The sequence below is a fragment of the Macrobrachium nipponense genome, chromosome 21 (genome assembly GCF_015104395.2).
Source record: "Macrobrachium nipponense isolate FS-2020 chromosome 21, ASM1510439v2, whole genome shotgun sequence".
NCBI classification, from domain to species: Eukaryota; Metazoa; Arthropoda; class Malacostraca; order Decapoda; family Palaemonidae; genus Macrobrachium; species Macrobrachium nipponense.
The window spans coordinates 22755918-22768680 of NC_087212.1; the positions used below are offsets into that span (position 1 = coordinate 22755918).

Sequence of the window (12763 nt, forward strand, 5' to 3'; positions counted from 1 at the left end):
GGAAATGAGTGCATTCTGATTATTTATACATTTTATTGGCATATTCTAAGCTTTTAGCTTTTTAGGTTTAGATGACAGAAACAGACTAGGCTACAGTAGCAACTGCTAACATAGACTAGGCTTATTGCTAGAATCAAAACGCAACATTATAAGGGACATATGCTAAAGTCCTAATATATGCAGTAAAAATGGGGTTGAACATTACATGCAGTTGAATATTACTCAAGTATGTACGGTATTTTGCCCTTTTGGAGTCATATTTCTTCCGTCGGATTGGTGTCGTAACCTTAGAACATGTGTTGTAAGCCTGGAAATAATTTACTGGGGTGTTTTTGTAGGGCTTGGAACAAATTAGGCAATTTACATGTAAAACGTGGTTCAAGATACGAAAAAATCAGGTTACGAAGGCCGCTTCAGAACGGATTAATTTCATGTCCTGAGGTACTACTGTATATACAAAAATACTCATGCACAACAAAAGGGAAGGAAAAAAACAGCAAGGAGTGCAGGTAGAACAGCTGGCAAACATTCAGGGAAGATGACAGTGAGTCCTCTCTGGACGAAGGCTATAAGGCAAGTGTTTGCATGACTCAGCAAAGGGAGGTGGTGATGGTACCCGTCGCCTTTCCCACCGGTAGTACAACTACCAAACAACCATGTGTAGAACAGCCTGCTCCAGCTTGTGCTGGAGGTAATTGCTATGTAAAGACTGATGATTTGTATTCATGTGGGGACAATATTTTTCAAGCTCTTTTCTTACTGAGATGGCATCTCCTAGTAGTGACAGCAGTTGGAAACCTTACTCTCTGCTTAGCTTACCTTTTGCTTCAGAGTTGGAAAATAATAAGGATTCAGTTTCCTTTAGATTGAGCAAATAGATTGTAACTATTCTGGGATACGGACAAAAACTTCTTGATAGTTCAAGGGATCATTTCTTAGATAATCTAATTGATCTTACCTTTTCAAGATCTTCCTTTTGCTGCAAAAGTTGGTCTCTTTCTTCTACCATTTTCAAAACCTCAACCCTTACCCTAGCAAGTTCCCCTTCTAAGCCACGACACTGTTCCTCAAGAACACGAACACGTCCCTGAAAATTAAATTCTATATCAGAAACTTTCACAAATAGTAACATATATAGGCCAGTTACCCTTAAAGCTGAACTACCATGTAAGGTTGAATAAGGCTATTGCACTGCTCTAAATTTCCTCGTTCTTTTTGTGTTACCTCTTAACAAATGGCAATAAGTGAGGAGCTCATTGCAGGTGATTAATTTTTGAGTTTACAAAATTATCATTAGAAATGACTATATCAAAAAGTATAAAAACAGCCTGCAAGATAAGAAATATACAAATAGTTTAATTATGATTCCATCTAAAATGCAAATAACTTTTCAAAGCATTAGCATAAATATTTCCCTCAGATTTTTATACCAAGAAACATACAATACTGTAAAAGAAACACCTGGTAACATTGCAGCTGCTTCTATACAGTCACCATTCTACATATGAACGAGTTATATTCTGGATGGCCATTTGTATCTTGAATTGTTTGTTACTTGCTTTTAAATATGTAGTGCATTAGTTTTGTTGAGAGTTATATTCCTGAATTAACTGGGAGTCATAAATTATACTACTTTTCACTGTATTTTTAAATAATGCAGTATTATAAAGAATTACTTTGGATGCTAGAAAGGTAAAAAGAAAATAAAATTTAAATACATACAACATTCAATATTCAGTATTTTTTCATGATTTGATAACTATGAACTGCAGGAGCAGTGTCTGACACTGGAAGTTCACAAAGTAAAAATTGCACACCCCCATCTATTGACAAAGATACATACTAAATGTTTCCTATGGAGAGAAGAAATAGGTATAGATAATGAGAATTCATTCATCACAGAAAGAGTTAAATTGGGAAGACTTTAAGAGTATGAACGAGTACTCTTGTGATTGTAAGAATATATGGTAGTTAATCACAAGAATACTCAGGATAATTCGGGAATCGGTTAGAGATACAGTTTCTTCTTCTTCTTTGTGTTCAGTTCTTAAAAAAAAATCTTACTAGCAGAATAGGCAGGTAGAGCAAAATTTGAACTTGTGACCCTGTCTGTTTGTATCTCTGAATGTTCGTAAGTGGTGTGGTGACTGCATTTGCATCATAAATTTGAAATAATAGAACTTATGGTTTTCCATTTACTTTTGGAATATGGTGCAAAACTGATTTATAATAACTTTTGACTTGAAAATATACATGGTTCAAGTATCATTTTTCACTTAGGTATCCCTTACATTTAATTTGCAATGTACTTCTAAATCTTTTTACTCATATTACTAGGAAATTTTGAAAGTTATACGTAGAGTTTCACATATGCCCAGTAGGTCACTGTGAGAGAAAGTCTATACAATAATCACTTTGAGTTACTGTCCTACAATATTATTCACACAAAGAACTAAACAAGTGGAGAGCAAAATACATGCATACCGAATTTCTCTAAATAGTGAAAATGCTTGTTTTGAATGTCATCTTACCTCCCCATTAGGAGCTCCTAGCCCTTTTAGTAAAAGCTTAGCAGCTGAAGATGGTTCTGAAGGGGTCTGAGGATACGTAGTTGTAGTTTCTCCTCCAATAGACTCGGTACTACTGTCACCATCACTCCTAGGAGGTTGGAAGTAAAATTTTAGCTTTTCCTTATTTCATTACCTATACATACTGACCATATTCAGCATATTAATACTAGTATGAAGGCTTCAGTACACGAACAATTATTAATTTTATTTCTATAAAATAATCAAATGGTTTTGGTACCATTTTGAATTTACCAATAATTTATACATAAGAGAATGTACCAACTTTCGTGAAGCTGAGTTTCTTCAGTAACTGGTTTGACAATTTTCTTTCAAGAGTTACAAATGAAAGATCAAAGGTAGCCTACGTAAAAACATACTAGTTAACAACTATAAATAATAAAGAAAAAATTAAATATCCTGACATTCAAATCTATGTGAAGAAAACTTGAATTTCAAGCTAAAATACTTCAGTTCCTTTCATACTAGCAATAGCTAATGTACCGTTTGGCTAACAATGCTTCCACGCTGATTCGCTGGGCTCTTTCTTGTTCTTCACGTCGTAAAGCCATCTCAAGCTCCTCCAATGCCATGGTTAGTAGCTGGCCCTAGATGTAAAGCACATATAAACTTTTAAATAAGGTTACCCACTTTTAATGTATGATACCTATATGTATATACAAAATGGAAGCTTTTCATATCAACATACAGAATCAGCTTATTTAGATATTGTTTATTTCTTTACAATCATTCTAAACTTTAATTAATAATTAAAACTCCCAAGCATTAATTCTGCACAGGTAAAATTTAAGCCTTCAAAATGCAGACCATTCACTTACTGATTAATTAGAAGCAGTAAGAATAATATACACATCTCAAAGGCCAGTTTATCAGCATTGTTTCTCACCTTGTCTTTCAAACTTGTGGGACCAGAATGGGTTGACTTAACAGGAGTAGATGAAATTGGTAAACTAGAAGAGTTTGTGTCTGGAAAGGAGAGATTTAACTGTGTTGTGGTCTTCTCAAGTTGCTCCTTAATACCAGTGCACTCTTCAAGGGCTTGCTCAACTTCAAACTGTTGAAATAAACAAGAATTGAAATATAATAGGGCATACATACTGAAGGAAAAAATATAATAGCCTAAGAATGCATCCACAAGAATTTTCAAGAGATTTCCCCAGTAAAAGAGTTACTGAGGTGCATGTCCATCAGAGTTTATACCATGGCTTCAGCCTGTCAGTGTAATTGTGTTATGAAAACCCTTTTCAAACGTGAAGTCCAGCCATATCTTCATCCTGTGGTGCCAAGAGTGAAATGACCTGTATAATATTTTTTCCAACTTTTGAAGTAGTTTCTGATTAAATATGGGTTTAGTGAGCTTCTATATAGTATAGTTCTGTATATATTATGTATTACTGATAAGTAATCAGAAAAGTTAGTCTTGTAACATTTACATCCATTATGATTTAAGTTGTATAAGGTCATTTGGGATGGGTCAGTGTGGACATTATGAATTTGGGCAGATGATACTTTCATCTGAAATTGGCAGTTTATCTGAAGCACTTATTGTCTTATAAAATGTAATTTTTAATTATGGGGCTTACCCATTAATTATAAAGCCGACTCCCACATTGAGGAAAGGTGGCAAGCACGGATATTTCTACCTCAGAACTTTATATATTAATATAAATAGATAGAGAGTAGAAAGCTTTGCCAATGTTATATAAAAATGTCTGATGATTCCTTACTTGATAAGAGTTGATGCGGGAAAAAGCTACCTCTGGTTGCCATTGCCACTCACCACATAGAGGCGTGGCAGTAAAGCCATGTAACACCTACTACTTTATCTGGACCTTTGTAGCAAAGGACAGTTCTGATGGCTAACTAAGGATAATCAAATTGCCCCTGCCAAGGGCCCAGTACCAACAACTCAGCAGAAAAGTAATGTTACCTATAACCAAAACATATTCACAAAACCACCACCACCCTAACAAAGGACTGGAGGGATCTCCAGGTATACATAGTACCTTCAGGCTTCCCAATAACATCAACACCTTATACCAAGAAGAAAAAAGATTTTAGGAAGGGTTGCTTCCTACACTTCCTTTCCCAACACCACACCAGCCAAAAGAAACAGACCCAGGGTACTGCAATCTTCATACAGTTTCAACATCACGAAGATGTGAGGCAAACACTGATTTACATTTCCAAAATGTAGAATGTAGAATCATTGAGAGGGATAAAGTTCTTTTAAAGGCCAACAAAGTGGCTACTGCTCTAATATCTTGAGCTTTAACCTTACACAGCGGGAAAAGTCTTCCCGAACTGACGAGTGTGCTTCTTGGATGACATTTCTAAGGAAGAATGCAAGAGCATTCTTAGACAAAGGCCTGGATAGGTTCGGTGTAAGTTAAATTTTAAGGACCTTATGGGACATAAAGTTCCTTCCACATCATCAGTTCGCAGGACTTCCATCAAACCTCTTATAGAGAAAGAACACGGCCATGGATTAGACGGGGACTTGTTCTTAGCCAAAAAGCCAAGAGAATAGGAGCAAACATTAATCCCTTTTTGCCATCATTAATGTTACTAGAAAAACCCTTTTTCTAGTAGAGTCCCTCAAGTTAATTGCATTTCAAGGTTCAAAATGAGGCCCTGAAAACCACTTCAAAACTGTATCCAGATTCCAAGGCACAGTAAGGGAATCTTTACACATGGAGGTGTCCAAAGACTTGATAAGATCTAAGATATCTGAACTGGATTACATGCTCAAACACTTGTGGCAAAAAACTGAACAGTCAGCTATTTGTGTCACAGTGGTTTGAGAAGAGGAGATATTGGAACTCCTACACCACTCTCTGAAGATCCTCCATTTGTTCTGATACACATTGTTCGAAGAATCTTCTGCATTTAGCGATTGCCTCTGAAGCTTCCTTAAAAAATCCCTTCTTTCTAAGAAGTCTCCTGACAGTTTGAAGCCTGTCAGAACCAGAGAAGGCAGGCTTTGGTCAAATCTCTGGAAGTGTGGTTGTCTGAGTAGCCGCTTCTTTTGAGGAAGCCTTAGGAAATACGTTAGAAGATTTACAAGATCGGGAAATCATTCCTTCAATGGCCAAAAAGGAGCTATTAAATTGCCAAGAAATTATTGTGCATTAGGAACTTATCAAATTGAATGGGGGAAAAGCATACAGATCTTTGTTTGACCAGTTGAGGAGAAAGGCGTCCACTGCCTAAGCCTGTGGATCTGGAACTGGCGAACAATACAGAGAAAGTCGGTGGTTTCGAGAAGTGGCAAACAGTATGACGGGATCACAAACCCAAAAACAAAAAAACTCTCAAAACAAATGTACTTACCAACTACTTCTTGACACACTAAGGGTGAGGAGCTGTACTGTCCACTGGATACGGCCGTCATAACACACAACAAACAACAAAGACAACAACCATGAACCACAACCCCACAACTCAACAACACAACACCCAAGGACCACAACCCTACAACTTAACACAATAACAAGGAACACAACCACAACTCAACACCATAGCAAACAAACAAGGAATACAACCACAACTCAATAACAACAAACAAACAAGGACTACAACCACAACAAAAGACCACTGCACAAACAATCACTAACATGAAAAACAACAACACAAAAAGGCAACAAACAAACCCACTAACAACATCAAGAAATCACAACAGCTCACCAACAACCCTCAACAACTCACAACTACACCAAGAAACCACAACAGCTCCCCAACAACAACCCTCAACTATAACAACTCACATATAACTCAAAAGGAACTCACAAGCACAACAAATCTAACAACACAAGCACAACAACTCCAAAGGAAACATGATCAAACTTAAGAACAACCTAAACAACAAACCAATAACACACAATTCAACTGACCATTGATGCCTTCAACACTCTTCACAGACTGCTGCTGACACTACTGACCATCACAGATTCTGACCAAAGACTGACTCAAAACTCTGATCTTAACAACTAACTCCAACCGTACCAGCAGACAACCCAGAACTCACCAACAGCCAATTCAATCGTTAACCATCCATCCACCAACTACACCCTCTCTCTCTCTCTCTCTCTCTCTCTCTCTCTCTCTCTCTCTCTCACACACACACAGAAAACCAAAAACATAGATACATACTACATGATCTCAACAGCAACAGACCAAACTCTCATAACTCCTCCATAACAGATCCACCATCAGTTTTCTCCATATTTTCCAAAGATCCAGGCAGACCAGAGGATCCAAGGTCCATTCTGTCGAGAGGACTTGTTTCCAACGGCTTAACTCGTCCGCCAAACATTGAGCTTTCCTTGGACGAATCTGGTAACTAACAGTGTTGTTCTGGTCTGCCAAGAGGAGGAAGTCTCTTGCTGCCTAGTAAAGAGAAAAAGACAGAGTCCCTCCTTGCTTTATGTCACAGGAAACATGCGAGTCTGGAAGAAATTTTCTGTTCCAGCTCACCTTCAAAAAGAACTGCAGGGGACTGAGATGCAGGCTGCCAAGGGAGACGAATTGCTCTATCGATGATAGAAAGCTCAGAAGACTCACAATTGTTGGCTGAACATTCGTCCAGTGAAAGGATCTCTTGCACCTCTCTCAGGAATGATTCTATCCTTTTCAGGACTGGAGAAACCTGAAAATTCTGAGATACTATAATCATTCCCAAATTCTGAATCCTGAGGTCCTCTGTGCACTAACTCTCAGACTGGGTTCTGAGAACCCAATCGTCTAAATACAGATTCCCCTAAAGGTGAAGCCCTTTTGCAATGGGAGCCATTACTCTGGTGAATACCCGAGGCGCCGTCATCAGTCCGAAGCAAAGAGCGCAAAATTGATAAAACCTTTCCTTTGAACACAAACCTGAGATACTTCCTTGACCTGGGATGTATAGGAACATAGAAGTACGTCTTGAAGGTCTATGGACATCATCCAATCTCCTGGACAAATGGAAGCCAAGACTGTCTGGTTTGTTTCCATTCTGAATTTTGTTTTCACAATGAAGACATTGAAGGAGCTGACATTGACAACGGGCCTCCAGCCCGCCAATGACTTGGGGACCACAAAAAGACGGTTGTAAAAACCTTGAGAATGAATATCCTGTACTAGCTCCATTGCTCCCTTCTCCCTGAGAGAAGTTACTTCGTCCACAAGAGCCAAAAACTTCTCTGACCCTCGTGAATAAGCAGTCAAGATGACTGGAGTGTTGACTAAAGGAGGCTTCCTTATGAAGGGGATTATGTAACCTTCTTTCAGAATTCAGAATCTTCACAACCTATGGTTCTCCTCCTTTATTCTGCCAAACTTCTGAAAACAAAATAAGTCTGGCACCTACCTGTACACGGAGAACATTCTCCTCACTTGCGAAAGGAACTTTTCGACACTGCTTTCTTGATGGCTCATGAAAAGAACCGAGTACGTCCTCTGGCCCGGGAGAAGGACCTCTGTCTAGCCAGAAAGGGCTGAGCTCTTGAAGGAAGAGACTGCCTCGAGCTTACAGCAGGAGGATCTTTAAGCCTCATTGGGCAAGAAGATCCTGGGTACTTTTCTTCCAAGTCTGAGGAAATGCCTAAAACCATTGCCTGAGGAAACAGATATTTCTGGTCTAAAGGCAAGTACATATAACAGATCCGATCTCCGAGTAGCAGTAGCTCCTCTGGAAGTGTAGGAGCACCAGACCTCCCTCTTCTTAAGAGTCCCCATTGTGTAGAGCAGTGGTTCTTAACCTGGGGGGTGTCAACAATTTCCCAGGGAGGTGCGAGCCCTAGGGAAAAATAAAATTCTCTAATTATATTTGTTATTCTCTTAACAAGCGTGAGGAACCAACATTCAGAAGTTGATGAAAAAATGCAAAAGTATTGCCTTATAATGTTACTTTCCTAGAGTCTACTACTCTAGTTTGGCTCGTTAGGCTTAGTATGTTTTGTAATTATTGGCCTCCTTTCCTGTCCCTCGAAACCCCTTCTCTTTCTCATTTGGTTTTTATTTTCCTTTAAATATGGGAGGGAGCTTTACTCAGAGATGCAAGGGGAGCGTGAAAGATGAGACCAACCCTTAGAGGGGGCGTGGTAATAAAAAGGTTAAGAACCACTAGTGTAGAGCAAAGCCAACTCATGGGAACCATCCCTAATTCCTTTGTCGATACACGAAAGCAACCCCCAGCCGGTCCGCCTAGAAGTTCTCAAGTAAGAGAGCAAGATCTAATCTTATGCAAGTTAGAGGAAGCAGCTGAAGGCATATCCATCACAAAAATAGAAGCTAGTGACGAAGGAGTAGTCGGTGAGAAAAAGGAAGGATACATGGCCAAAAGAAACTTCATCAAAGCCACATAAGCAGAAGCAGCTTCTTGATCTCCTGCTTTCTCATTTTTAGAAGAAAAAGTGAAAGATCCAAGTGCACAGGAACTTGAGGCATAACCACCTCCACAGGAGTCTGCATTGAAACCACATCTGTAGGAGCTTTGTGGAGCCAAAACATCTATAGGCACTTGAGAAGTCGTGGGTGCTTGAGCCATCATTGGAGGTTCATTAAGCAACAACAAAATACTATCCAGTTTCAATTGAATAGGATCCACTACAGCAGAATCAGAGGGAACTACGGAGCTGATGTGCACTCAGGCACAATAGTACACGGTGCCGACTCCAAGCAAGCAGGCGCTACCTGATGCTTGTTGACTGTTGAGGGTTCGGGCACCAATTGGTGCTTGACTGCATCCGACAGTGTAGGCACTGCTAATCACTCGGGGACAGCAGGAGGAGCGTGAGTCAAAGGAAGCACTGATGCCTGATGATGAACAGACAAACGACGATGCGGCTTGGATGCTGGGGGAGCATCAACTTCCGAGACAATCACTCGGAAAACGCTCTGGACTGTAGCAATGACTGCAAGATGGGTGAGTTCTCTAGGCCTCTTGACAGGAACCACTGGAGCAGGATTTGCATCCATAGTGCCCATCATTAAAGGCCGAGACTTACTCCCATAGTGCCACTGACGACGTGGAGGGAAATCACCAGAACTTGACAACCTTTGGACATCCACTGAGAAACCTTTCCAGCGGCTCTCTATTGCAACCTGGGAAGCATCAACAGGTTAAACTTAGGGGGCGATTGCTCGTGGACAGACCTCATCATACCTGTCCACAGCACTCGGTACACAAAGTATGAGTATCATAAGATTTTTTGGTTAAATAAGTCTTACAACCTTTAGCACAATACCTAGAAGTAGGATGAATTTGATTCTGACATTGTCATAAACGGTACATCCAGTCGGTAACCAAAGTCAAAGAAGAAGTAAGTTCTCTAAACAAAATGAACCTATCACTGTCTAAATAAATGCCAAATCGGCCAACACATAATATAACTTCCCCAATTGTGATGCACAACGATAGGAAAAGTCAAATTCCTGAATTAACTGCAATCGACAACCAGTCTATAGCCATCAATCAGCCGGCAGAAACAAACTGAGCTCTTTGTCAAGTTGTTACTCTCTTTCCCCGAAAGTGGGTGGAGCAAAAAAAAAAAAAAAAAAAAAAAAAAATTGGAATTTCAATTGACAGGCGAGTGAAACTCTTAGCTATATAATTACTGGGTAAGTTCCACAATTAAAAATGTATTACTGAACCTGTTTAGTACCCCCAAGATGACTACAGTAAAAGCAAAAGTCTTGGTATCTCCTTTTATTTTCAAGTGACAACCTATTATAAAATATATTTTTTGCAGTCACCTTAACCCTCTTACGCCGGAGCCCTAAAAATCAAAACGTCTCCCGTATGCCGGGCCTGGTTTGGAGTGAGCGCGGAAGTGGAAAAAATAATTTTTTCAAAAAATTACAGCGCGCGTACTTTTGAAGATTAAGAGTTCATTTTTGGCTCCTTTTTTTGTCATTGCCTGAAGTTTAGAGTGCAACCATCAGAAATGAAAAATAATATCATTATCATATGTAAATAATGCGATATATGGTAGCGAAAAAAAAAAAAATTCACACATAATTGTATTCAAATCACGCTGTGCAGAAAACGGTCAAAGCTAACCAGTTACTTTTTTTTGCGTTGTATTGTACACTAAATTGCAATCATTTTGATATATAATACATTGTAAAACAATAAAAGCAACACCGGAAAAATATTATCACAAAATGATGTACGAATTCGTAACGAGCGGACGTAAAAAAATGTTATTTTCAAAAATTCACCGTAATTCTAAATAATGTTCTAGAGACTTCCAATTTGTTTCAAAATTAAGACAAATGATTGAATATTACGATACTGTAAGAGTTTTAGATTATAATTGCAGATTTCGACCATTTCGGACGAGTTAAATTTGACCGAATGTCGAAATTTTAATATATATATTTTTTTATATGGACATATTTCGAAGATGGAAAAAGCTACAACCTTCAATTATTTTTTATTGTATTCTTCATGAATTTGCTCACATTTTGATATATGAAACTCTATAAAAAGGCTAATATGAAAAGGAGCAAATATTAGGATAATGCCATGTATGTATTTCGGAGACTTGCGGCCGCGAATCGGCGCGCGGAGTGAAGGTAAATATATTTTTCAAAAATTCACCATAAATCACAATATTGTTTTAGAGACTTCAAATTTGTTTCAAAATGAAGAAAAATGACAGAATATTACTAGGCCGTAAGAGTTTTAGCTTACAATTGCGTTTTTCAACTATTTCGGTAGAGTCAAATTTGACCGAACGTGGTTTTTTTTTCTATTTATCGTGATTTATATGCAAATATTTCGAAAAAAGAGAAAAGCTACAACCTTCAATCATTTTTAGTTGTATTCTACATGAAATTACGCACATTTTCATATATAAAACTTTATGTAACAGCTAATTTTAAATGGTGCAAACATTTCGACAATCGCACAAAAAAATTCTGATTTTTTTCGGAAGTTACCGCGCGAACGTAATGTTTTTTTTTTCATAAATTCACCATAAATCGAAATATTGTGCTAGAGACTTCCAAGTCGTTGCAAAATGAAGGTAAATTATTGAATATTACTAGAATATAAGAGTTTTAGCTTACAATTGCGTTTTTCGACCATTTCGGTACAGTCAAAGTTGACCGAAAGTTGAAATTTTTGCACTTAACGTTATTTATATGAAAATATTTCAAAACTGATAAAAGCTACAACCATGGGTTGTTTTTTGTTGTATTGTGCAGGAAATTGCGCACATTTCCATATATAAAACTTTATGTAACGGCAAATTTAAAAGGGTGCAAACATTAGGACAATCGCACGAAAAAATTTATCGGAAGAGTTATCGCACGAACGTAAGGAAAAAGTTTTTTCATAAATTCACCATAAATCGAAATATTGTGCTAGAGACGTCCAATTTGTTGCAAAATGAAGGCAAATGATTGAATATTACTATAATGTAAGAGTTTTAGCTTACAATTGCGTTTCTCGACCATTTCTGTAGAGTCAAAGTTGACCGAATGGTTGAAATTTTTGCACTTATCGTTATTTATATGAAAATATTTCAAAACTGATAAAAGCTACAATCATGAGTATTTTTTAGTTGTATTGTGCATGAAATTGCGCACATTTTCATATATAATACTTCATGTAAAGGATAATTTAAAATGGTGCAATAATTATGTCAAAGGGACGAAATAATTTCCGAGATGTGTCACTGATACTTTTTAGTGCGATAAGAAAGAAATTCGCGCTTGCGCGCCTGCGTAGCGATTGTAAACAAAACAACGCCTTGATCCGTGAACTCCCAGCATCCCCCAAGGCGCGTGATACAAAAGTTTTCGGCTGGTAGGCCTATAAGTATTTTTCCGCGAATTTTTAAAAAAACTTTTTTGAGCCGACGTATGATACGTCCAATCGGCATACGGGAGACATTTTGACTCGACGTTTAATACGTCCAATCGGCGTAAGAGGGTTAAAATAAAGTGAAGAGAAAAAAAATTGACAAGAATATCAAAGATGTTAAGTCAATTTCTTTAACTACTCTCAATTATTTACACCTGTTAATAAAACTTACATAATTAGATTATAGTGAACTTATGAGAAATGATCAAAGTTGGTATGTATACCTACTAATAATTATCATCATTTCGAAGTTTAACCAGACCACTGCTTGAGTTAGAATACTTAACTCTTACAAGGATGGCTTGAAGGATTAGTCCACAAT

At 37.9% G+C, this 12763-nt stretch overlaps 1 protein-coding gene across 10 annotated transcripts in view; it reads right to left on the minus strand.

Annotated features, from left to right (window-relative positions):
* Nucleotides 1-12763, minus strand: part of LOC135197838 (ninein-like protein) — a 255706-nt gene that overhangs the window by 96981 nt on the left and 145962 nt on the right. For all 10 annotated transcript variants that reach the window (XM_064225001.1, XM_064225005.1, XM_064225003.1 and 7 more), the window contains 4 exons: nucleotides 3475-3642; nucleotides 3072-3175; nucleotides 2532-2658; nucleotides 959-1087 (listed from right to left, as the gene is read on the minus strand). In XM_064225001.1, the coding sequence (XP_064081071.1) occupies nucleotides 959-1087; nucleotides 2532-2658; nucleotides 3072-3175; nucleotides 3475-3642 (528 nt within the window). The remainder of the gene's footprint in view (nucleotides 1-958; nucleotides 1088-2531; nucleotides 2659-3071; nucleotides 3176-3474; nucleotides 3643-12763) is intronic.